Here is a 27,252-nt window from a genome sequence, read left to right as displayed (position 1 = left end):
CACTATATGGAGCTTCCCACGTGTAGGTAGTTATATAAATCTTGCCATAAATAATACTTGTTCATTCAATCATTATAGAAATGTCTCGACATGCAGTTCATAAGGGATTTGCTCAGAGCAAACCAAAACTGAGTAGAAAAACACTGATTAGAATGAGAGTTCCTAGACCTATTTAGAGCCTACTTTTATAGCATCATTTCAATCATTTCATACCTAGTTTGTCATTTTTCCAGTATCTAGACAAAGCTGAAGAGGGCTAAGGAGAATCCTACTTAATTCTTCAGTCAGCTGTGAAATGGGAAGGGCTGGTACTGCACCTTTACAGTTCCACATCTTGAAAAGGTGTAAGTTAAATACTATTTTATCATATTGAACATTGTTACGTGAGTAGAAGCATAGGGAGTGGAATGCTGGATTTCACAGCCATTTTGTAGAAATGCTTCAGACTATAACACTAAAGTACTGAGTAGTATGAAAGTCCTGGTTGTTGATAGTTATTGGAAGAAAGTGTATTTTATAAATAGGAGCGGAAAAACACAGATGAACTGATGGTATACAAGGCAGCATTCTTCAGGCTGGCAAGAAATGTCCAAGTGGATTTGAGCTTTTAAAAAAAGAAAGAACGCCTTTCAGTATGTAAAGGGGGTTTCCAAAAAGGCTAGAGATGGACTTTTCACAAGGGCATATGGTGATAGGATAACAGGGAATGGCCTTAAGCTGAGGGAGGGCAGGTTTAAATTAGATAATAGGAAGAAACTTCTTACTGTGAGGGTGGTGAGGCACTGGAATAGGTTGTCCAGAGAGGTTGTGGACTCCCTGTCCTTGGAAATGTTCAAGACCGGGTTGGATGGGGCTCTGAGTAACCTGGTATAGTGGAAGGCATCCCTGCTCACGACAGGCACGTTGGAGCTAGATGATATTTATGGTTCCCTCCAACCTAAACTGTTCTGTGATTCCTTGAAAAAGGATTGGTGCTGAAGGGGGTTTATTTGGACAGGTGGCAGTTACAAAAAGCAGCTCCTACATATAACTTGCAGGTATTAGTATAGCAGAGCAGACATCAAAACATTCGTGAAGGGGCAAGCTCGTACTCAGCAAACCAAAGTGAAATCTGAGATGGGAGTGAGTGGTGCAGTTGAGCTCTGAGTGTTAAGTAGCAAGCATATATCATAAATTCTTACTGGAATCTCGGGATTAATTTAATTAGGAAGAAAATGTTTTGACTTAATTCTCGGAAATGAGCAATCCCTACTCGCATGAATCCCAGTTTTGCCTTAGGTTCTTCTGTTGAGTGATGGATGTCATCAGTGCCCAGCCTACCATTCTCTCAGCTCGATCCCTTTAAGAAACTTTCATGCCTACTTCTTCTTCTTCTTTATTCCTGCACATCCTACTTCAAACTGAAAAATAAGATTGTAAAATCATTGTACCAGGAACTGCTGTGAAATTGTTTCTGCAAGGAAACAAAATTGCAGTTTGTTAGACCTCTTAGGAACTCTGTATAACCTAATTCAGACCTCAAAATAAACCTTGAGAGTGAAGAAAATTACAGTGCATAGTACAGCAGGGCAGAATGCTCAGACAGCTCTGGGGGACACAGACCTGTCTCCCATGAAGAGTGGATGGTTTTTGATGTCCAGCTCCTTCTGTCCATAGAAAGGCCAGCCTCCATGCTGCCCAGGACCCCTTCTGAGCCTTTTTTATGCTAGAGCCCTGGAGTGGGAAGGAGCGTGGAGAGAATTTAAGCAGCAGATGGACTGTAGTGTTCACTTTAAAAATATGGGGGGGTTTTTTTGGGTCCCAGATCCCATGTCTCTACATGAAGTGAGAACTGTGCTTAGCTCTGCTTTGAGTTTCCCCTGTTCTGGACGCAGTAGGGGTAACTTGTTGTTTTGCACGTGGAAGATGAATGGAATTACTCAGGTCATCCTGGTTTACCTCCAGCAGTTCTCATCTGGCTGCTTTGATTCTACCTAACATTTGTGGGTCAAATCTGTGAGTTCATTGCCTTTTGATGTAGAATGATGTTGCGAAAGAATTTCTGTAAGTTTTCTGACCTTTTGTGGTTCTCTTGTTTCTCTGCCTCCCTTTTTTCATTCTGGCTACATGATCTATGAATGTAAGATTGAGCAGGGATCTTTTCCAGGAGGATACTCATCTGTTTCCCTTAAAAAGCAGACAGGAAACATGAGTGAGAGAAGGTAGATTGAGAAGAAAAGGAAATTGAAGCAGTGTAGTGGGGTTGCATTAATAATCATGAGAATAAAGTACTCATACTGTTTTTGAAAAGGATATTGCAAAAGAAGTCAGTAATTAATATTTAGGAAGTTGGGGCGGGGGGGGGCGGTTTGTGGGGCTATTTAAAACTTGTTCTACAGACTATTAGCTATAACTTGATGCAAGTTAGTACAAGGTATAGACAGAACAGATACTGAAACATGAGAATTTTCCTGACAGGGCGTGACAGGAAGCAGTTAGACTTTCAGAAGAACAAACAGTAAAAAAAGATTTTTTAAAAAATCTGCTCTCTCTGTCCATATCAAATAACATGCTAAAAGAAGATACCAAGGGCAGATGAAGTAGTTTGTGATTGTTCACCTTCAGTTCCAGGTGACATCAGTGCTGGAAGCAGCTCTTCTCATACTGCCGCTCTCTTCTTACCTAGTGAGAAGAAAAACATTATTAGACAACATCTGTTCTAGTTCAGTGGGTGCAAGCATCAAACAAGGTTATTTGCAAGAGAACCTAAGGCCACTTAATTCTAGGTTTTACACATGTACAAGGCTAGGGCAAGAATTCTACTGCAGAGTGCTTATTCTTAGGAGAAACACCCAACAAAACGTTCCAATATGTGAATGCAGTTTTCTTATCCACATGCTAAATCTGGGTGTGGAGCTTGACAGGTACTGTTTGTCTTCTAAGCATCTGGAAATGTGTGCTCATTTTGGCCTTCCCATTTCATTAACTCTTAGTGGTGCCAGGGCCCCCACAGGGGAGGATTTCTGATCTGCTCAGTATCTGCCAGCTTAAAGGCTTTGTGAGCGTTATAGCACAAGCCTTGATGGGCTTGTAGTGTTTAATAAAATTTTGGGGGTTGGTTTTAATCCATGTCTTAACAGGAAGTAGCTGGAGTGTACCTGAGTTGAAGTACCTCCCAACCTAATCACAGATTTCTGTGTTCAGGTCATCTGGGGTAAGACTGTTATCAGAGTAAATACACAACATGCATCTTAGACTGTTACCAGGGTAAATATACAACATGCAAGTGTCCTTCCATACCAGCAGTAGCATTGTATTATGCCTGGTCTAATGCCTAGGCTTTTGATTTTTTGTAATTCAGACAGGGATGTTTTTCTCACCATTGCAGAATACTTCTGACAAGCAAGAACAATGAAAAGAGGTAATATTTAGGCTTCAGATCCCAATGTCTCCAAAAGTAGGCAGAACCTAAAGCAGTGGTTTTTTCCCCTCTCCTCATCTGTCAACATCTCAAAAATTAGTGTCACATATATTTCTCTCCATAGCCCTTCGCTCTTCATTTTGCCTCAAGTGAAGTAAAAATCTCAAGTGTTTTATGTGACATAAATCGTTCAAGAGATCTGGTGGGACCCCTGGCTACCTATTTTCCTCCATCTTCTATTTTCTTAGTCTTAAATTAAGGCCAGTGTCAGTTGCTGGGATATTGTTGACTGAAGAGAGGTTATAGAAATTCTGTATAGGCGGTCATTCAAATAATATAAAACACGTTTAATAAGAAGAGCCACAGGGACTGTATGTGAAGATCTTTGTACAATGAAACACTTTTCTTACACTTGCTGTCCACCCTAACTCACTCTCCTCTTTTCTGCTTCACCAGCTAATCTCCAAAAGTAGTTGTGGGCTTTCAAGTTTCATCAGATTGCAAGAAGCAGCCTCTTGGAAGAAGGGATCAGAGAAAGATTAACACTGCTGGGAACTTGGTGTTTATCCTTTCAGTTGTGCAATTTAACTTTCTGCTTTATATTGATTGTTATAAGGGTTAAATAAATGTCATAGCTTTTAAACACAGTCCAGGAGAGTGACACTGCTTTGTAGTTTGAAACAAAACATGTCTTTAGGGCTGGGCAGCATATCCAGAGTTATCATGGTAATTAAAATAATGATAATTTAATGTAGTGATCCTTATCCTGTAGGAAGGCTTGTTTGCTCAAAATGAAGTATTACATATGCTAAAGTCAGAGTTTGATGTAGGGGAGTAAAAGTGCATGGACTGGCAGTATGACACCAAATGTAGCTCAAATAAACCAGACTGTATATTTGTGTTTTAATTAACTTAATAGATGTCTCTGTGAAGGGCTGCAGCTAAACTTTGGTAGACTGAGTTGGCCAGAGAACTGCTGTTCCTAGAATAGAATTTATTTGTTATTTTTTCTATTATATTTACCATTTGAGACATCCCTAGCTGATGGCTGGATAAGAGTAATATTGGGACAAGTCTGCTATTTGTCACAGGGCTTCCTGAAGTGTCTTTTGCCAGTACTGACCTTTATGGTACATAATGATGATGTCCTTACTTGAAGGATTTTTCTTAATGGGAAAATGCCCATCAACCAAATTCTCACCATCATCCTGTGAACGACTCTCCGGAGAAACTCTGATGTAATTACTAGTTCAAGTGCTATTACCGAGATTAGAGACATCTGTTTGCTTTGACTTTCAGTCTCACAGTGCCCTGAAGTGCTGTGCTTGTCTGGAGCCGGCAAAGCCGAAAGCAGCAGCAGTTGCCTCAGCTCACTGTGCAGAGCGTGCTGTGTGTTGCTTTGCAGGGAACAGGTTATTTCTGTGTCACACTTGGATCTAGCCACCGGCATTGCATCCTGCAGGAGAAATGTACTTTTCTTCCAGACTGTGCCTTTACCCAGTAATGGTGTAGTCCTCGTTGCCAAGTATGTGCTAGCTCAGAATCATAACAGCCTCTGAATTTATGGCTCGTTCTCAGGGTAAGAGGTAGAAGATGGGCTGTGGAAGGGTGCTGCTCAGATCTGACTCCTTTCATGCTGCAGGGGACTAGGGATGCCTGTGTAATCAGCTGAACACATCCCTTCTAGGAGCAGGGAGAGTAAATATTGTATGGAGTTTTCTGGATTCAAAACCAGCATCTGAACATTTTAACTGTTGGAGCTGAGCCACACACCAGACATATCTGCTGCTACAGAGCAAATAAAAAACTCCAACCTAATCCAGCTACAAAATCTGATTCTTGATTTAAAGTTAACCCAAAGTTAAAACTTATTTCCAGCTATGTTATTGTCTATATTCTCAATCTAAAAATGAACAGAAGATGTACAATATGGCATTTTTAATTTTAAATTAGGTAAATGGTTTTTGGTGGGGCAAGGGTGTATGTGGTGTATTTGGGTGGGAATTCTGATTCCCTGCAGGCATCTCACTTGAATATTGTGCCCTTCCTACATGTATGCTTGTCTTTGCAAATTCGTATCAAGATGCAATTGTGGATGAAAATCTGACCAGGACTACCAAATTCTGAACTGGGCTTGTGGTGGTTTTTTTGGAGCAAGACTCTTCGCCCTCCTTCTGAACACAAGGGTGGGAGGATTTACAACCTTACTTAACTGCATAGATATTACATAATATCTCTTTGATGATGGCTTCTGATTAGTTTTCTAAGTCACACAAAAGGAATGTGGTGTGTTTTTAATACTCTGTAGCTGCATAAGTGCATCTTACCAGCTTCATTATAACTGCAGAAATGCATTCCTTTCTGATCTAAGACAATCTAAATTAAAAGCTATTTTTAAATGTTTTCATATTCTTTTTAGACCAGTTTCTAGTTCTGAATAACTAGGGTTTTTTTTGTTTTGTTTTGTTTCAGGGCACTTTAATATGAGAGGTAGGGACTTTGTGTAGGAGACTGTGTTCAAAATCTGACCCACATCTACAAGCATAGTATTTTCTTGCATTTCACTGACCTCTTCCAACCAAGTACCTCGTTTTGTTTCAGAAAGTGGCAGTTCTAACCTCACAAAGACTGCATAATAACCTGATACATTGAAACACAACCTAAATAGCCCAAAGTCCCAAAGCATGCTTACAGAAGTATGTTTTTTGTTTTTTCTCCAAATCTTCCTCATTGAATACAAAATTGTTTGATTGCTTGTGCTGTAAAGTATCTCTACTATAGACTCAGCACAAGTCTTTGCAGGCAAAAGTCTATGATTTTTTGACAGAAATAGCACTGTGTTCCTGAAATGCTTCATTATAGCAGCCAGACTCTTTCTTTTCCATTCCCAGTACAGCAGCCTCACTGGCAAAGGATTTGATCGAACTGAAATGCAGAGTTCAAAACTTCTTGAAGCAGCTGAGAGGGGAGGGAGCACAATGGAGGCCTGTGTGAATCGGGAGCAGCATGCTGCTGATGAATGGGAACAGCAACGTGTTGTTTCTTCTGGTAAATATGAAAGTAGTAGGTGGTAAGCTTGAAAAAAAAAAAAACCCAACATTTTCACTATCCTACACTGCATAGCTAAACAAGGAAATTTAGTGCCACAGAGTGCTGTGAATGCTAATTTGTGTGCATTCAGAAAGCAACTAGATTCATGTCAGAAAAACCTGTTGAGAGCAGATAAACCCTTCACTTTCCTGAAGAAGTCCCTAAAGGGCTGCTGCAAAGGTCTATGACAGGGACAACGTCCTTGTAAGCTTTTGTGGTTTTACACTCTTTCCTGGACACCTGCCACTAGCCTTTCTCCCTGCTGATTTGTGCCATTATGATCTGGCATTGTCCTGATACTGGAAAAAAGTCCCTTCAATAAAGGATACTGAAGATCTCCTTGGCAAAGACCAAAAGAAAAGCGGAGGGGGGGGGGGTGGGGGGGGTGGGGGGGTGGACCTAAAGGAAAATTAAAATTCAGAGAAACAAAGTGAATACTAGGAACATTTTTTGTGGGATGTATTCAAATATCTGCATTTCCATTTTTTGGAAATACCACAGGGGTCCACAAACCTGATAATGTAAAGGATTAGGGTGATGCAAAGGATTGGTCTCATCCTGGGGAAAAAAAAAAACACCTTCCTGATCCTGGTTGGATGAATCTTTTTGTTCTCTTAAAAAAATCTAAAGCTGGTTTGTTTAATACAGTGTGTTTAAGTCCTGTTCCCTCTCGTTCCTTCTCTTGGTCATATTGCAGTCAGATGAGTGTTCTAATAAAAAGACAGCTGACGTTTTTCCAGGCTTCTCTGAAGAGTAGCTGGAATGAAATACATGTGAAATTACTTTAGAAATGTTGGTACTGGTGCCTGCAGGTTGTACCTGCTGGATGGCATGGGATGTTGCCTGTGGGGATCCCACCTTATGCTGAGGAGCAACTTTTGAGCCAGTCCTGGGCTGTGTTCTCCTGAAAAAGTGGTTTGAACTTCGTCTGACTGCAGTTTAACCCTGGATTTTGGCAGCTCTGTGTAAGGCATAACAATGATTATGCTCATGCTACAGAATATAAGTGCTTTGAAATGGGATGCAAAGGTTAAAAATGAAATTAAAATCCTTGGCTATTTTTTGAGAGTACCTTAAGTAAAATGAGTAGAGGAGCGTGTGGAAGTGATCATGAACTGTAATACATGAAAATCCTTTAGAAATCTGAAGTCACTTCTTAGAAAGATACATTATAAAATGTGATCTCTGGGATTTCCTGCTTAGTAGGGTAAACAGAAAAGGGATAGGAGAAGTTGGTAACTTCATTCATACCGAACTCAAGTTCTTGCTAATGAAGAGCCGATAATTTCCCAGTTGGCATATATTTGAAATGCTTCATTTTTCACTGTGCTACATGAACATGTGTCCTGCTATTTGCCTTTTGTGCAGAAATTTAATTTCTTCTTGTCTGAGATAAGCTTGAAAATATTTATAAGGGAAAAGCTATGAAAGTGTATCAGTATTAGGGGAAAAAAAACATGCATGTATTCATTTGTTGGCAGAGGTATGTTTATAGAATATTCTCTTACTCAAGCAGAGTTAAGACACAGGCATTGAAGATAGGATATTTATTTCAATCACAGACCAATAACTATTGCCAAAGTGAACATAATTAGTGTTTCATGGTATACAGGGCAAGGGTCATCCTGCAGATTTGAAAGCAAATTCAAATAAGCATCTAGCTCAGCCTCATGGTGAAGAATATGAACTGAATAAAGTACATACTGTAGAAGTGTTAAAGTTTCAAACGATGCTGAGGTATCAGCTCTCTGCCCTGGCATGCTTTGTTTCAGCCAGCAGAGGCTGTGGCAGTGCTACCCTCCTTGGGTTCTCTCTATGTTTGCCTTCCATGGACATGAGGTTGAATCCTCCTAGGAAGAAGACCTACCTTTGCTTTCCTTTACAGTAGGATTCAGTCCTGGCACCACAGGAAGGTGAAGCTTCCAGCTCCTCCAGCAAGGTGGTTGCACTGGTTTCCCACTGGTTGTTCTAGTGGCACATACACATGCTAACTGCCATACTGTCATGGTTCGCTTATGACTGAAATAAGTGGGAATGTCACAAGCATTCTGTTGAGCCCTGAACTGTGGGAGGGTGCTTGCCTTCTTCACCAGCCTCCCCATAGAAAATGCAGGTGAATGGTGAGGGTTTGTTGGGAAAGAAGGGGCATTTCTGCTTTTGTGGTTTCCTCATTGGTCAGTCTTGGAATGACACCTTCCGTGAGTCTGCTGGAGTGTAAAGCCTGTGTGCTTGTGCCCTGAACAGGGCTATCATAAGGAAATAAAGGAGTTTGGTTCCACAAGGGTGCATTTAGCTAGTGCAGCCCCTAAAGTCCATAATGACAGTACTAAGTGCTGTGAACCAAAGTCATGTCCTCAATCTCTCGTTCAGAAGGAGCACCAAGCTGTGAGTTCAGCAGGGTATGAGTTCTGTTACACTTCATTTCCTTTCTGGTCACAGCTGCCTGTTCCTGCCTGGGAGCCTGAACTGTTGCTCTCAGGTGAACAGAGTAGACAGGATGCCTCCCTCTTCTGTGTATTTGCATGAAAGTGGTCTGCAAAATCAAATAGCGGTAGTGACAGATTTTTGCGCGAGTGAGGTAGGCTTACTGCCACGTGCTCTTTGCTGCTCTCCTGTCATGTTGGATGTGGCTCCCTGGCACTTTCAAAAGCCTAACCACTCTCAGGGTCACAGCTGTCCCTTTGCAGCATTACACAAGGCATGATCATCTTATTTTCACAAGGAACTTGGCGTGTTCTCTGCTTCCCCTTTTAGTAAAGCACCAAATCTCCCAATGGTTTCCTGCTTTTGTACTCTGCTGTATGCTGTGGAGACAATCCCTAAGGAATCTAAGGAGACTATAATTAAACATTTGATGGAGAAGCTTGAAATGTTGATGTTACATGCCTGAAGACTGGCAAATATTGACACCTGCTGTGATTTTCTAGTTCTGAGCACACTTGTGTTTGTCCCCACATTTTGAGTTACTCAGTATAATTTATACTTGCAACGTCTCTTCCTGTGGAGACGTTTCAAGGAGTCCTCAGGGTATTTCCTCCTCTTGTTCTGCTAAAACTAAGAGTTTTCAAGGACAAGCGTGTTGTAAGACTGAACTGTGGTACATTCCTGACTGTTTTCAGGTCCTGCGTTGCCTCTGACTCCTGGTACATTTTTGGAGACAAAATGTCACCCCTGCCCTTGGAGTGAGAATCCCCTTCTTTAACTGACAGTCTATTGTATTTTGGCACAGGATGAATGTGTTTCTGGAATTGTCTGTACAAGTCTCCTATGTCTCACTAGAGCATTTGGCTGCTGCAGACCGTACATAGATGTGACTAATAGTCAGACTTACTGGAACAAAACAAATGCTGGTACTGCCTGGATTGGTGTCCCGGTAGGGTGCTAACATGTCCTTGTTTGGGAAAACAGAGCATTCCTTCCTGAGTGCTTTCCCCTTCTTGCTGAGCTGAACTCAGCAGCACTGAGAAATAACAGCATCCTCCTCCACATTCATCTCAAGAGAGAAGCTGCTGAGGTCAGGTTTTGAAGGCCGTTCCCTAAGAGACCAAAGGTACAACATACCTGCATTTTAACACAAGTGTTGAATTTTACAGCACCTTGTCTGCAGTGGCTAATGTCTCCTGTTGCCCTTTTCTCTGGTAATGTGAGTGAATTATCCAGAAAACATGTATTTGCACTACTTTGCTGCCTAATACGTGGTACTCGGGCTTTTTCCATCAAATGGAGCCAGTGCTGGCCTCGGGGAGGATGAAGGAAAGCAGAAATGTTCTTGTCAGGGCACATTCATGGTCTCAGAAGTCCCCTGTTTGCATAATTTCATGTTCTCCAAATGTGAGTTCAAGTCAGGAAGAACAGCTTCTCCACCTCAGAGAACTGATGTGTTTGTACAGCCTGTGTCCTGCTTGTTTCTGAAGTTCTTTGAGCACCAACGTGCAGATCCTTGTGTTTGAGAGGCCCTACAGAAATGAGCACATTTGGACTCCTGCACAGCGTTGGTGGCACAACTTACATAAAATCATCCATGGGCACAAGGACCAAAATAAGCAATCACTAACTATCACAGCAATGCAAGAGCACTAAGTTGAAACCCAGGAAATGGACAGGGATATAAGCTTACAGACACACGAGGAAATCTCATGTAAAGCTTCAGCTATGCGTCTGTGTTACGTATCTTCGCAAATCCTAATGTTCTTTGGGATCACATTCTACATTGTTGGAACAAACTAAAATGCCTATACTCTATGTGATGTTCATAGCTTTTATAAACTTTGCCACTGCACTTTTTTACTTCTATATGTTAGCATCTTTGTTTCCTTTCTCTACGTTTAAATGCCTCCACAAACATTGTTCAGCTGTTGCATTGCAAGTGGCTGTTGTTTCAGAGCAGACCCAGAACTGGTTAAGTTCTTGGTTCAGATGGAGTCAGGCACAGAAGATGAGGTTTTCCACCCCTGCCCACAGGCTTTCTCTTGATGAGCCCTTCCAGGGTTTTGTCTCTTTGCTTTCACTGGTGTAGGATTGGTGTTGAATGCTGCCTTTGTAAAACAGAAAGATCTCCAAACAAGGAGTGCTGTATGATGGCATGAGACAATTGCAGGTATGGTCTGAGCGAGCCTACCACCAAAACCCACTGTTGCTTTCATCAGTTCACTGAGGGTCTGCTTCAGCTTCCCTAGCAGTAAAATGAAACTGCTATTGGATAGCCCAGGAATGATGGAAGAATCTTTGACACATATGGAACCTTGTGTATTTGGAGAGGCTTATATAAATAAAATGTGTATCAGTGATAGTAGCCTGGATTTTTTATGAGCATCCTTTCATCTGCATTTAGCTAGTTGAGAAGTCTAATATTAGTATATACTGGGGTTTTTTAAAATCTTTGCAAATTTATTTTTTATAATTTTTATAAATTTATAATCTTTGCTAATTATTTCATCTAGTAAGAAGCAGATAGTAAAGTTCTGACTGAAAGACATGACTGCATGTCTCAGAAATCTACTAATTGCCCTTGAAGTATTTAGCTTTCCCAGACCTACAGGTATGTTCCTCATTTTGAAAGTGCTCTGTCTCTCAATGTCTTCTCTTGCCCTGACTTTACTACAGCATTTTCAGTCTGTCAAGAAGAAAAGGAGTACCTAGATTCCCAAAGCCTGGAAAAAAGTCATGAAATAGATCAGACAAAAAGGAAATAGCATTTCTACTAAATCAGAGACTTTTTATACAAACCATGATAGGTCATGCTGAGAGCTGTCTAACTTGTTGAGCTTAGCAGTGTTTCTCTTCTTGAAAATCAGCCAAGAATTTAGCTCTTTCCATAACTTTCTAATCCACCTACAGACCAGAGTTCAGATCCTACCACTGGTACGGTATGATTCTGGCATTCTTCTGACTGGGTAGTGTTTAAAACTTTTTGATTACCGCATGATTGAGAATAGAGTTTAGCCTGTGATTTAAATTCTTTTGTGCAGGACATACATATTGTAGAGCATAGGATTTTGACATATCTTTGTAGCATTGACAACCACCAAAAAGTGGGTTGGAAGACAGTCAGCAGGTACAAATCAAGTTTTTTTTAACTATTTACTTCTCAAAGAAGTGCATTTTCTAAAGACACAGGACATTCTTTTTTCTTGGGGAAAGGATCTGTTGAATACTGGGAATTGACACTGGACACATGTGGAACTGTTCTCTTCACTGATCTCACAGATATTCTGAGCCACAAATTATGGTGTTGTTTTTTACATAGATGAGTCCGTGTGGCTCAAGGCATCTTCTATGTCTGAGTCACTGTCATGTGTCCTGTCACTGGCTGTTGTGAAAGGGAAAATCCTTGTTTTACGAATTTATAGAGATCACAGTCCCCTTTGTGTTGGACAGCTAAGGGGTGGGTGAGATACAGTCCGACCTTCTAGGAGTCTGCATCCCCTGTATTCCGTGGTGTAGGTGCAGCACACCTAGGGGACTGGAGACAGTTGACCAGAATTTTGAAGAGGCTCCTACACAGCTGCCTGCACACACTCAGCTCCTGTTTGATTAATGATCCAGTCTGTGGCTGTGCTATACCTCAGTTTTCTTCAGTCCATCCATGAGGGTTCTTGCTCTTGAGGTATTACTTGGCTTTTTCATATATACTTCACTGAGGAAACTAATAAATGTAATGGAACACATTTCTTCACAACTTCCATTCATTTGGTCAGTTAATGAGATGTAAAAATGATCCAGCTGCCAGGGGAAAGGAAAAAAAAACCTGTATAAGCTTGATACTTGGTAAAAGGGACTTGAGGAAGGACCTGGTTTTAGAAATGTCACAAAAGGATTTTATCCTTGAGAAGGCTTGTGACAAGATGGCAGTGCGTAGGTACAAATGGAAAGGTCAGGGATGGTGGCTGGGTTGAGTTAGAAGAGGAGGTGATGCACAAATGGACAGCCAGCAGTGTGCTAGAAGACTTGTGGGCTGTCCCCTAATTAGAGAATGCTCCAGGATTCGAGGGCCTAGACATTGAATGTTTTGCTGTATTCATCAGAGTGAGGGCATAAAGAAGAGAGAAGTGGAGACATGGTCATTACATGTAGAAAGCACAGAAAAGTTTAGAATGCTTTAACTTTTAGGGAAAGCACCTTCCATGTGCCTTAAATCCTGACTGGCTGGAGATTGCTGTTATACCAAGTCTTAAATGGATAAACAAATGGGGAAAAGAAAAAGTATACCTCAGTACAGCTGGTCTTTATGTCAGCAGATAGGAACTACTTGCAGAGGCAGGTACAACTCCTCCAGCCCAATGCAGTACAAAGAGATAAACAGAAAAAAGATTCCCTTCACTGCACGAGGGGAACTCCATACTTGGGAGTTTCTCTCTCCATAGTTAGGACGCAGCAGGAGGTATAATCCAGGACTCATAAGTTGTTGCAAGCATAAGATTCAGGAAGCAGCAGCAAGCTTGTGCTGAGGAGCCCAAGACAAAACCAGAAACACACCTGCAGTCAGGTGGTCTGTCCAGGGCAATATTTGCACTCCATTTTAAACAAGTAAAATTTTACTAGAAGGTTTACTTGGGAGCTAATGTTTGCTAAAGTAGAGAATATGATTCAGGATTTGTCCTGGCCAGTGTTGCTACATATGAACTAAGGAAACTTTTTACAAGGGCATGTATTGATAGGACAAAGGGGAATGGCTTCAAACTGGAAGAAAGTAAGTTTAGATTCGATATTACGAAGAAATTCTTCACTGTGAGGGTGGTGAAACAACTGGAACAGGTTGCCCAGAGAAGTTACAGAATGCCTCATCTCTGGAAGTGCTCAAGGCCAGGTTGGATGGGGCTTTGAGCAACCTGATCTAGAGAAAGGTGTACCTGCCTGTGGCAGGGGGATTGGAACAAGATGATCTGTAAGACCCCTTCCAACCCAAACCATTCTATGATTCTATAAAATCAGCCAGAAGTTACCTGTCTTTTCTGGACTTTCTTGCTGGGTGTTTCTGCATGTGGACATCTCTTCCACCATTGCTGTCATACTTGACAGGAGATAGTAGCAAGTTCATGAATCAGGAGTCAGTGTAGTAACTGAAGCCAAAAAATGATAGGTATTTCTTTGTGTATCCAGACTATACAGGTCAGCATTGTTCCCTGCAAGACAGGAATGCACATTCCAGAAAAACAGGAAGATTACTTTGCAGCAACAGCTCTTGTGAAGGTAATTGCCTGGCAGCAAAGGGCTGTTTATTGCACTTCACAGTGTCTAGCTAGAATTTCCATGTGTGTTCAGTACTAGGATTTTACAAACAGTAGGTATAGATTTGTCCAGAAGTTACTAGTTTTGAACTGCTGAATGTATAAGGTAAATTCACTGTCCAAATATGCCTGTTTCCATTGGCTTTGCTGGTACACAGCTTGCAGAAACAAGTTGGATGGAGCCATGTGAGATGAAGTTCCATTTCTGTCACAATTATTCACTGGCACATGACTTTTGGGAGCTCACAGCCAGACTTCGGAGGTTCCTTGTGCTGCCATGTCTGCTGGCACATCAGTCAAGGACTCCATTCTGGTGAAATTGTCTTTCCCCACTCTGCCTTTTTATTGCCATCTCCCTCCCTCCCAGGTGTTACTGAAGGAGATCAAGTGCTGGACTTGCTGCTTTGAAGCACTGAGGTTTTAATTGAATAAATGGCTTCTGGCTGCTGCTAGCTGCTTGACATGTCCAGTGTCAAACCAGGGACACAGGCATTGATTGCACCGAAGATGCAGCCTAAGACCTAGTCATAGAGTGCCAGAGAAAAGAGAAATAGAAACCACTTTGTCCTGGATTCTCCTGGAAGTCTGGCATCTTAGCAGATGACATCCACAGAAATACCAAGCTTGAGCACATGCCCCTTTCAATTCAGCAGCCACTACCTCTTCTCCATGATGCCAGAGAAAATCATGTAATACAGGATTTTTCTCCTGGCAGCCTGTCAGCAGCAAGGAAATAGTGTCAGCCTTCTACACCAACACGGTTTCAGGACAGTAGGTAAGGATTGCTAGTCCTTGCCTCCCAGTAGTTTCTCACAGGTATTGCTGAGTGTTTTGATGAGTGTCGGGATCTGGTGTGGGATATCTACCCAGAGTGCTTTGCAGTTGTTTATGAAAAGAGATCACAGAATATGCTGAGTTGGAAGGGACCCATAAGAGTCATTGAGTCCAACTTGATGGCACAGCACCATCCCCAAGAGTCACACTATGTGCTTGAGAGCTTTGTCCAAACACTTCTTGAATTCTCTCAGGCTTGGTGCAGGGACTACTCCTCTGGGGAGCCCAGTCCAGTGCTTAATCATACTGGGTGAAACCTTTCTCTATTATCCGTTAAACCTAAATATCCCCTGACACTTCAGTCCATTCCCTGAGTCCTGTCACTGGTCACAAGAGAGAGGAGATCAGTGTCTGCCCCTCCTCTTCCCCTCATGAGGAAACTGTAACTGCAGTGGGTCTCCCTTCAGTCTCTTCTCCAGGATGAGCAGGCCAAGTGACCTCAGCCACTCCTCATACAGCTTCCCCTCAAGGCACTTCACCATCTCATTGCCCTCCTTTTGACACTCTCTAATAGCTTAATATTTACAGGGCTGTCTGAAAACTTTAGCAACAGAAACTAATCCAATGTAAACAACATGGTGTGTGTGCATTCCTTTGCTATAGTTATACTAACATAATTAGAACAGAAAATACTAACAAAGCTTTCCCATGTAGATAGGTCTTTTTCTTTCTGATGTTTAAAATACTCATAGCTTGTTTGTCTCAGGAGTTATTTTTTCTCATTGATTTGGAGTGGGCCCAATCCACCTCACTTGGGAAAAATCATCAAATCATACCAGACTCTGTAGTAGGCAGCAGCCTTGGCTGATGTGCCGTTCTCCAGTTAAAGCATTGCAAACAAGTGCAGAGCAGAATCCTTTAAGGTCAGAACCAGTGTTTCAGTTGCATTTCTCCAAAGTGCTGCAGGATTGTCTACGTGATCTTCAATTAAAAATACAAAATGTTTCTGAGTAACAAAGCCTGTTCATTTGAGTTTGTTCCTTCCATGAAATTTCCCTCCATGAAAAGTGCAAGCTCTGAATGGTGAGCAATGTGGAAGGTTAAAGTCCCACATGCTTTAGAGAAGTTAGCAAACCTGTGCAAGGACAGTTAGGGCAGGGCATTAGCTTCTTGTTTCCCATGTTGCATAGGAACTTGGGACCATGATCTTTTGTTTGTGTTGCTGAGTTGATAGTTAAGTCTCTGCTTAGATATCTGCAAACAGTTCTTCCCACTGTTGTTACTGAAATGCCACATTCTTACATTTCACCCATGGCACAGGGAGAAGTGCATTGCACTTGTGTAGTTGTGCTCTGAGTGGCTGTGTTACATAAAAGAACTCAAATTAAGTGGTTACCAAATCTCTGGCAAATCTCTTTGGACTCAAAGCACGGAGGTGGCCTCCAAGCACAGGTGACAGGAGGTACCTAGCCACAGGGCTGGCTGTCAGCCCTGCTCAGCTGTGCAGTGACAGCAATGTGCCTCTCCCCTTATTCAGTGTTATCCCATGATCGTGCTGTGTTTTCTGGATCTGTATGGAAACTCTTGCACTTATTTTGTGTTCACTTACACGTGGGCTGGTAAAATAATAAAAGGCAAGTATTTATTCACATTTCCCCTGTCATCACTGGTATGGTTTGGAACAGGAGCCAAAGGCTGTGTTCCTCTCTGGCTCGAGCTGGGGCACAGGTGCTGCAGGAGTCTTGCTATACTGTGGGGGCTTGAACTAAGCACTGAATGATACTGTCAGATCCAGTGTGTCCCTGGGATACTTCTCCCTTGGAGGGCATTTTGTCACTATTTTGCACTCTTGTGGGCTGCTGCTTTGCCTCTGGCACAGCATGTGTTGATTAGAAGTAGTGTTTGCTGTAAGCCTGGGACATGCATTGTATAGTATCTCCCAGGATTTATCTTCCAAAAGCTCATTAAACTGATCTGGTTAAGGTCCATCAGCCCTCTTAGATTAGAGATATAAAGAGCTTCAGTGGACTCTACTCATCTGGGTACTCTAGTATCTTGAAATGAGCTCCATCACAGACAAGAAAAATCTGTCATGTCTGCCATCATGCCCCCTGCCAGGAAAGCATTTTCTATTTTATTAGACAATGCACTCTGTATAATATAAGGAAAGACTGATTCTTCAACTGAGAGGAACTAACTGGTTTAAGTGAGTAGTTGCATACAAATAAATTCAGTAAGGAGTTCAGCATTGAGTCTTTACAGCTTACCTCAGATTCCTGGGAGCAAACTGTGCTCTCTCTGCCGTCAGTTTCTCATGTGAATCAGGTGTGTACAAGGTGTGTACAGGGAAGTGCACACCAGTATCTGTCCCTATCCACCATCTAGGCCAGGGGGATGCAAACTGATATCCCACCAGCTCCTGTCCTGGAGCTGTGCAGTTTGCAAGTAGAAATTCATCTTGGAAATTGTTTTGTACTAAGTAATGTTTCAGCTAAGTATTTGGGAGAGGAAGCATAAAAATTCCTGCATCTGGGCCATTATATACCTTATGTATTTCATGGGAAAAGGTTGTATTTGGACACTGGCACTTGGTTTTGAGACTCCTTTATCATTCTACATGATAGGGTTGTCCATGTTGGTAGGAACACTAAAACTGGGGACATTTGTCACTCGAAAATGGCAATGCTAAGTATAATTTCTGCATTCCACATACATAGGTAAGCATATGAAACAGTGGATACAAATTACTGTTTAGAGAGAGTTGAGCTGGTTTTGATTGGGGTTCAGGTATTCACATTGAATCTGACATTTGCATTTTAATGTAGAGCAGACATGCAGAGTATATTTTACATAGTCTGTCTTCTTGAAAAGCCTTTGGGGTATTCAGATACCAGTACTTTCAATGCCAGTGTTCTGAGCAGAGCATTATTGGGGCAAAAAATGCAGAAAAGGCTTCTTTGCATTTGCCAAATAATCCCTTTCTTTCTTTTTTCCTTGATAAGTAAAATTGCTTTCATTCTTTCTGTAATATTGGAAACACTTGTGCCTGTAAAATGAGTCCCCAAGTTTTGGTACAGCTTCAGTGCTATAAGGAATAAATGTTACTGTTTCAACAAAAGCTGTTCTAGCAGGTTTTCTCCACCCTTCTTTGTAACTTATAAGAGAGTTTTGCCTTACATTCTTACCTACAAAGAGCCTAAGAAGCACCAGAAGGTTTATTTCCTTCTCCTGGACAGATAGTTTGCCTCCTTTTTCTGTGGTGAGGTGTGCTTAGTTTTTTAAATTCAAGTGCAAAGCTTCTTGTCCCTTGCATTTGCAAGGTGGTGGGTAACCCCTTTTACCTGCTGAAAAATGAGGCGATTTGATGATGAACACCCATCTCCCAGCCTTCACTCTGTCTCCTGAATGAGATAATTTTTCACCACTTAAATTGTTACGTGGTCATGAGCACACTTTATCAGGCTGTGTCAATGACTGTGTTTCACCACAGGTCTGTTTTAACTGAGGGCATGTCTGTAGCTGTGTTCTTTTGCTGTCAGGTGCCTGTGAGGCTCCATGAGCACAAGTGAGCAGAATGCTTGTCTGCAAAACCTGCCTCTTCCAGCCTGAGCACCCAAAGGATGATGTGAATTCCTTTCTCGGGAATCAGAAAGATTCTGCTCACTAAGGAAAGTGGGCATAAAATGAAAGTCTACAGCTGAAAAGTAAAGGAGGATCTGATACAGACCATAGCTTTATGAAATGGTTGTTTCTGAGGAAGAGCTCATCTGGGAGAAAAACGTCCATCAGGGTGGCTTTACTATGACCTTTGCCTTTATTTCTTCTTTATGGTTTGTACTTCCTCTGGAGTCTCAGCTGATTTCATCATGTTCAAAACCCATAATTAGCAATCCTAAGTTGCATGGAAATGACAAGTTATTGTGAATTTTTTTGAATAGTTTCATATTTATATTCAGTTGTGAGATTTCCTCACTCACTGCCCAGATGCTTCAAAATCACTACTTTTTTAAAAACTAAGACTGTTGCTCTGCAGATGTTCCATTTAACACAGATATTCGGTGTGCAGTTCCTTGTATGTCAAGCTAGGTTGAGCTTGAAATTGTGCCCTCAAAGCTGAGTCTGCTCTGCCCTCTTGTGTCTTTGGAATGTGTTGCCAAATGCTCCCCAGATACAGCTGCTTTACCCTTAGAACTGGAATTTCCCCCTCAAAAGTTTAAAGAGTGAGAAGCAAACACATGGATATTCATAAATGCATTGATTTTTTTCAGTGATGACTATAGATCAACATATGTTTGAACTAAATCTGTTCTGCCAATATTCCTCATGCACATGCATTTCTGAGGGAAAGGGAAAACAACTTGAGAGTATTTTTAATACAGCTCAAAAGTGCTGAAATAAACCTGTTAAAATTGTGGGGTTTATGGATAAAGTTTTCAGGTTTATGAAGCTTCAACTGAAAAATTATCTACTAGAGGGAGGAGTGAAGAAGGGGTTCTTTCAGTTCATAGGGACTGGGCTGCTGTAAAGTTGGGGTTGGCTTTGCATGACTGATTCCTTGTTGTAGCAACTTCTGACCTTAGCAGAAGTTACAGTCCAAAGCTATAAGTGTACAGTCAATAAAGGGATTCAAAGGGCAAAATACTCTGTCATGTAGTAGTTTACAATACCTTTGAGATAAGATTTAGCCCCATGCTTAAAAAAACCTCGCCAGCTTCTCTGTGTGGTTGGGTTTTATGGTTGAAAATGAACTCAGTAGGCAGAGGTGATCTGGAAGTTCAAATTTCCTCCCTTTATTTTATTAGGAGAAAAAGACATTGCCCTGGCTGCGTATCCTCTGTATTCCCGCAGGAACAGAGTGCCACAAGCTGATGGAAGCTACAGTGAAGCACAGTTTATTGAAAATATATTTATTTTTCAAAGAGTCTTAAATGTTTTCAAATCACAGTGCAAACTATTCTAATAAAGAGTGGCTTTTTTCAACAAACTAGGAAGTTTAGAGTATGTTCCCATCTGCTGTAAATCTTTCTGATCGTTTAAGGCTTAACATTTGCTCCATGAGTGTTAGGTGATGAGCCAGTCCTGATTTTGACATGGATGGTTTTGTGCTTTTCTTAAGAGTGTTTACAATAGAGACCAGCACTTTTGAAAGCAGCTTTGTCATTTTTCTGCGTAATGCATTGTGTGATGTGGAGGTGGCATACCCAGTCTTTTCAGGAATAATACTGACAACTTTTCCAGGCACAGAGTGTAACTCAGGCACAAGCTGTGCTCCATTTGGAACTGGTAAGCAGAATTAGGGGATCTAGGTGTGCCAAGTCTGTTCCACACCTGGGGGACTCCAGGCCTCCTCTTGTGCTCCTTCGACAAACTGCATCTTCCTTCCACCTGTTTCCCAACTTCTTTTACCCTTCCTTTGTCCTCAGCACACCCCTCATTTGGTTCGTCTTTTACCTTCTGTGTGTAGACAAAGAGGGCACTGCTAATGATGAGTATTGAGCCTGTGCAAAAGATACTAAATTCTTCAGTCAACACCTTCTGGTTTATGCTTTTCCAGTAACACTCTCAGGATTTTGGTTGATGGTGCTCAGCCTGAAGCTTCAAACAGTTTTCTCAGCTACTGTTATGACCCCAGTAGCATCAAAAAGTCTTTTTCCTGGAACTCCTTGAACTAGCTCCAAAAAGCCCTGCATGGCCAAGGGGAGGTGAAGCCTTCTCCCCACTTCATAAATGGAAGTTCAGAGTCCGACTGTGTTTGTTCACTGCATTGTGGTCTTGTGGGAAGAGGTTAGTGGTGCTGAAAATACTCTTTTCTTCAGTCTGTCTGCTGCACTTCCTAATCCCTAAGCTACGTGGTGAAGGAAGGTGAATTATGAGGTAAGGAAACATGTTTAGACAGTAAATCTGAAGTTTAATAGGGAGTGGCCTTCCCATTGTATTTATTTTCTAGACACAGGTTTTGAGCTATTCTCACAGATGATCATAAATTCTCTTTAAACTCTTTTTCTGAAGACAAGGAAATACAGTTTGTTGATCCATGAATGCAGGGCATTGGATCTGCAATCTATTATTTGTTTTCTTACCTCTTCAAAATCATATGGACCAAAGAAATCCAAATAGGTTCTTCTTCTCTTATGGTTTTTTTTTTCCCCCCACAGTTATTCATAGCTGTCCACTGTGTTGGTACTTCTTAAACTTTTGTAGTACAGGGACTATTTACCCTCATCAAAAAACATCCCAAGACTGTCTTCTACAGCCCTGTCACAGTGGTTTTCATTTATTTTTAAGATTTGGTTCAACTGGGAACAGCCATGTATTTCTTTTATTTTTCCTCTATCCATTTTGCCTGGCTACTGAATGGGAGCGTATGTTGAGTGTTTGGCCTCTTGTGCCTTCTTCTGGGGGTTTGCGGATCCAAACCCAAACCCTGTAACTGTTTGGCAGGCTGTCTGCAGGCACCAGGGTGCCTCGAGTAGAGAAGCATTACTCAGCATCTCTTACTAAAGCAAGTCCTGAGAACGAAGAATTCCACCAATTCTCACTGCCAGAAAATGCTTTTCCCTAGCCAGTTTTCAGTGTGCATCTTCCCCATCTTCATATCCCATTGCTCCTGTCACTGTTGTTGCCCTGCATCTGGAATAATCCCCTCCTGGCACCAACACCCTGGTTTGAGTGCTCTTTCACCTCTCTGTTGTTGGTTAGCTGTGTAACTCATCCTGTAAACTGGCCATCATAAGTCAAGCCGTCATAATAATGTTGTTCCTCCGTGCGAATAGAACAACACTGACGAGGCTCACCCCACAGCAGGGTGTGGCAGAGCTGCCTGCCCTGATGCTGTGATTGCTGCCTCTCACCTGTGACCTGGTGGTGCCAGCTTCCTTGCTGTCCTCAGGTGTCCCACTGCAAACGCTCCCCCTGCACTTGCAATGAACGTGATCCCTCCAGCCATGAGCTCCATTCAAAGGTGATGGAGGGATAAAGTGCAGGTAGCACTGAAAGAACAGAAATAGCGCTTGAAAAACTGAACAGCCTAGATGAGAGATGGGGATGGGAGTGAGAAAAAATACAGACAGTAAGTAAGAGGAGAGAGAGAGAGCTCCCTCTGAGATCGAATAATCTTGAAGAAAAGGGAGAATTTCTAAAAGAAAATATGGAAAACAGATACCACAAAGTTTGTGCTAAGGCATGCAACAAAAACGAGGACAAAGATGGGGGAGGAACAGAGTGACAGAATTTCGACTTTTAAATTTAATTATAATATGTTGTTTTTAACAACTAAAGTGCTGCAGATACTTCTGGTGCTTGTCTGAAGTGAATGCTGAACACTCTGATCTGAAGAATCTTTTCGTGTTGGTGCTAAGTTGGCAGTTCTGGACCTGACAAGGTTCACCTGGAGTCATGGCCGTATTTCAAAGGCAGGACTTGGACACAACCAGGTGCTTAGAAAATAAAGAAATGTCATTCTCTAAATGTACACTATAGCAATGTACAGAATCTTAATTCACAGCAGTCTGTAGACTTACGGACAGACTTTTCCTGTTGATATTTTCAGTCCAGCACAAGCTGCATGAAGGAAGATAGAGTAAATAATTGTGGTCATCTGCTTATTGTGTGATGCTGTGTATGCACCCAGAGGGAGGGAGGAAGTGCCTGATTTTTAGTTTCAGATCCAATGTGAAAAGATTAGAAATTGTATGCGAAATAACCTCTTGGGATTTAAGGTCACTTGTGTATAGCCAAGGGTTGAAGATGAGGCAGAGTCTTTGCCAAACTTGATGTTTTAGAAGAAGACTCTTCCACTCAGCAGCATCTCAGTGCACAGCACGGAGCTGAGTACTGATGATAGAAAAGCAGCAGCATCAGCTCTGTGCACAGGTTCTGGGGGTATCAGGCCTGTGTCCTGACAGAGTCACTTCTGCTAGTGGTGTGTGGCCAGTGCAGCTGCACAGGAGGGGTGACATGGCTGTGGACTCATGCTATAATAGTTCTCAGACTACTTTTATTTAAGTGCTTTGTCCACACTGGGCTCTCAGGTGCAAATGAGAATAGTGCTTGGTTTTAGACTGGAGGGTTAGGCTGGAGCATCAATACAAAGGGTCAGCAGTGGAGCCAGAATCACGATGCCCTTCTCATCTCTAGACTGTTACGTGTACTCGTTTGTGTATATTTACTGTTGTTCTTTTTTTGGCAATGGTTTCCCATGGTGTCTTGTCACTTCTGGTTTGCAAAGAAACGGTGACAGTGCCAAGAGTCCAGCACCTGACCACAGCTCAGTAAGTTCACACTAAAGCAGCTTACTAAGCAGGAGGGGAGGGAAGGTTCAGTGAACCACGGGGGGTCATTTGCACTGTGTGGGTCACATGGTGTAGTTCCAAGCTGATGTAAATCAGTATTGAATCGACTCTCAGCCATTGAATGAGGTCTGTCCTGGACCTCAGTGCAGAGAAGGTGTGCAGAGACTGCTGTCACTCTGATAGTGGGAGCTTGGTGATGAGAGAAAGCTTTAGCATGTGTTTGCCACCCTGGGAAGGAGGAGAGGATGATTGCTGGCAGCTGGAGGACTTTTTTTTAAAACCTACAGCTATCTTTAGAATTTCAGTGTGTGCAGTTAAACTCAGAGCAGCAGTCTTCTAGCTGTAGGCTCTACTGAAATCTTGTGTTGAGTGAGGATTTATTTGTCCTCAGGTCTGGCTGTGAATTAATGATCTGTTTTAGAGGTATTAGTGGGCTAGAAATGCCTTCTTGGTAGAGAAAATGCCAGTGCTGTGCAAACTCAGCGGGAGCACTTTGAGATGCTAAGAGTCTTCTTTACTACTTTTTGTTGATCCAGGTGGTCTTTTCTAAGTACAAAGTCAAAGAAATTACTGTTTGCCCATTCCTTCATCTCCCCATGCAAGTGTAATGTAGTGAGCAGAATCACTGAATCCTCCCTGTCTTCCATTCCTGTTTGCATGAGAGAGAAACAGAGGGAAGTGGGATGGAACCATACGTTCCTCTGCATCTGCACTCTGAAGGCAAAGTTATTTGTGAGCCTGAAACATGTGGGTGGGAGAGCTGCCAAGCCAAAGTTGTTCCCAAGTATCTGTAAACTAAATCTTATTCCCTAAATTCATCCAACTAAGGAACTTTCACTCTGGCAAAGGCTTGTAAATATTACAGTACCTGTCACTTTTGGATGCTACTTTCTGTTTTCATAGCAGCAAATTGAAAGCTTTGAAATCTGGGATGTTTCGTTTAGTTTTGTAGAGGTTGACCTCAAAGCATCAATCTTTCTGCTCCTTTTAGAATGTATGAAAATAGCCTTTTCTCAGAAAACTTCTTGTAGTGACAACACTGCTAATGAACAGAGTTCTCAGATATTCCAAAAGTTTGGAGAGGTATTGAGATAGGTGTACCAAAATATAGAGAGTTTCACATCTCTGTTACTTTCAGTGATTCCTGTTTTCTTTATATATATACTTAAAATGAAGTGAAAAGTATTAATCTAAACAATGTTTATAAAGGGATTTCTGAATGCGTGGCTGTCTCATGAGTTATGTTTAGCTTTGCTGGGGTTTTAGTTCACATGCACTTTTCAGTTTCTGCACCATCTGCACAGCATGGCCTCCACCTGTTTGGATTCAGCCATGTTTCGCTTATTTTCAAGACAAGTTGCTGGTTGATATAAACCTGTGACTTGAGTTTGCCAGATGCGGTTGCTCCCACCATTTGTGGTTGTCTCCAGTTGCTTCTTGGAGGAGGGTGTCATCCTGTTTCTCTTGAAATAAGTCTGAAAAGCGAGTCTTGGCAGACCCGTTCTGAATTGTGTTCAGTACTGTGCAGCTAACTCAAGTTATAACTCATTTGTGGCTCCTGGCCACAAACTCCATGAAAGTAGAACGTTTTTAAGGCTGCGCTCACTGAGGAGATAATTTAAATAGTCGGTCATACTTGTGTCATGTCCTTGATTTGACTTAGTCAATGTAGTCAATGTGCACACAGCTTTTGTCTGAAAACCTGTGGGCCTGCTGACCTGTCTCAGAGCTATGGCTGAAGCCAAGGTTCTCTGTACACTTGAAATTGCAGCCCAGGCCTCTTAAGCTACTTAAGTGCAAGTTCTATGAGTCCTACAGTGGTTTCTGCCTTTCCTGCTGCATTCCCAGGGGAATCTCAGTTCTCCTGCAGTGAACAGGAAGTGCATTCTAGAGCAAGTCAGCTTACCGAATCACTAAGAGGGCTGGTTTTTGACACCAGCCTTCCTGCAACCCCAGTGTGTGAACAAGCACAACACTATCAGAAACTCTGGAACAGACCTACTCTGTTAAATTTTACCCTAGTTCCCATGATTCTTCTCTTTATCTGGAGCTTGCTGAGCAGTCTTGACATGGTGGTGTCTCAGCAGGGCTCTGGTTGGCTTTGCCAGACCAAATGAACACTGCTTTCATGGCAGAGCCATCCCAGTGAACACCAGAATGTTCTGGCACCCTGTCTGAAGTAAATACACACTGGAATCTGCCACTGAGGAGCCCCACAGGAGATGTGGCTTTGTGAGATTGCCTGTTGTAGTCACATTTGCAAACCATTCTGCTTTTTGTAAAATGCTGTGGAAAATTATGCTTGAAGGTATAAAGTTAAGAGCTAAGATCGCAATGGCTTTTCACCTCACTGGCTCAGTCTTGTGCAGCTATGGGTTCCTAACCAGGTGATCATTTTTGCTGCCTGTGAAAATACTGGTTTTATATTGCCATTTAGATTGTCTGAAAATTGAGCCTTTCATCTCCTGAAATGTTTCCAGAAACCCAAATTCAGGTGTGGCTTACAGTCCTTTTTGGTGCTTTAATAAAAGCTGACTGTCAAGAAGCAGTTAGTATGGAGAGAGCTGGTAATGATGCAGCTGAGGAGCTAAACCCCTCATCTTCATTTGAGTCTCTTTATTTTCTTGCAGATGAGAGGATCTGTTCACCGCCCTTTATGGAGCTGACAAGTGCCTGTGGAGAAGATACCTTGCAGCTTATAGAGAAGAATGGACTGGCATTCCCATTCAGTATGTACATGGGCTTTTCTTTGGTGCTTCTAGTAGGTTCTAAATACTGCACATGCACCCCACCAAAACATAGCCAACATTGTAGGAGTGTGCGTTTCACTGCCAGAAGTATCAAGGATATTAAAACCTTCCTGAAATAAATGCTCTGAGGCAGTCTGCTTGGAATGTGAAACAAACCCCCTCCCTATCAGCTTTTACTTTGCCTTTTATTGATGTTCCTTACTTTCAACACTTCGCTACAGTAAACATGCATTCCTAGGAAATGCCAATAGTCCTAACAAAGTTAGCCTCTTGCCCTGAACTTGTGCAATATGTTTCTCCTGCCAGCTGCATTCATTATTTTTCTGGAGAAAATCACTGCCTTGCTGACTGTCCTCTTTTTTCACCCACCTCTCCCTTTCCCTGGTCTAGGAAAATACAATCTTAGAGGATAAAAAGAAAGAGGGTTAACACAGATAACAGACTCCAAGGGCCCACAGCTCAAACAGCTGCTATGAACTGTTTGTGCTTTGTAGCAAGTTTCATTGTGGAGCCTGGGCTTTAACTGGTTCCTTTATTTGATTCCTTGCAGTATAAAGTGAGCAGGATCGTTAGTCGATGTTTGTTCCCTTGGTGCTTGCCTCATTTGTAAGGTTCAGAGGTAAAGTCGCGTGGACAAAGCATGTTTTGCCCTCCCTGCCATCGCTCTCCCAAATGAGGCAGGTCTCCTGAAGATAGATTGTGAAGCAGTTCTTTAAATCCCACTGAATGGCTTTGCCCTCCTCTTCGCATTGTGCCCTCAGTACAGACTGACTTGCCCTCAGTAGTCAGCAGCATATATTCTGGAGATCTGAATCAAGCCCACTAAATGATAATGAAATTAGAAAATAGCCCTGAAAATTAATATACCTTGGTATTCTGGGAGTGTTTTTTCATTTTCCTGTCTCTATTTTTATTTTTTCTTAAAAATGGTCCAGCTCTCCAGAGCATGTCTGTGAGACATCATAAACCACTTTCTAAAATTTCAAGTTACCAAGTTATTTTGGACTGTAGTGCAGTTTATCTCCCTTTCATAGCTCTCTGTCCTCTTGCCTGGCAATTTAATTCTTTCAACAACTTACAAAGAAGTCTTGTCCTATCCACCCCCTCACTACTTGAAAGTTTTCATCTCCTCTGCTTAACACATAAGTAACATCAGCTCTAGTCATTGTGTGGGTCCTAGGGTCTTCAGCTCTTCTCTGGCCTCATAGTAGGAGTAGCAT

General features: G+C 42.0%; 1 protein-coding gene across 1 annotated transcript in view; it reads left to right on the top strand.

Moving 5' to 3' along the window:
* ITPK1 (inositol-tetrakisphosphate 1-kinase) overlaps positions 1-27,252 on the top strand; it is a 143,814-nt gene that overhangs the window by 96,568 nt on the left and 19,994 nt on the right. The window contains exon 6 of the mRNA XM_066188700.1: positions 25,913-26,011. Within this exon, the coding sequence (XP_066044797.1) occupies positions 25,913-26,011 (99 nt within the window). The remainder of the gene's footprint in view (positions 1-25,912; positions 26,012-27,252) is intronic.

The sequence above is a fragment of the Chamaea fasciata genome, unplaced genomic scaffold (assembly GCF_029207755.1).
Source record: "Chamaea fasciata isolate MVZ Bird 193981 ecotype frontalis unplaced genomic scaffold, bChaFas1.0.hap1 SCAF_7, whole genome shotgun sequence".
Lineage (NCBI taxonomy): Eukaryota > Metazoa > Chordata > Aves > Passeriformes > Sylviidae > Chamaea > Chamaea fasciata.
The sequence above is the reverse complement of the archived record's forward strand: the minus strand, read 5'-3'. Positions and strand labels throughout refer to the sequence as shown.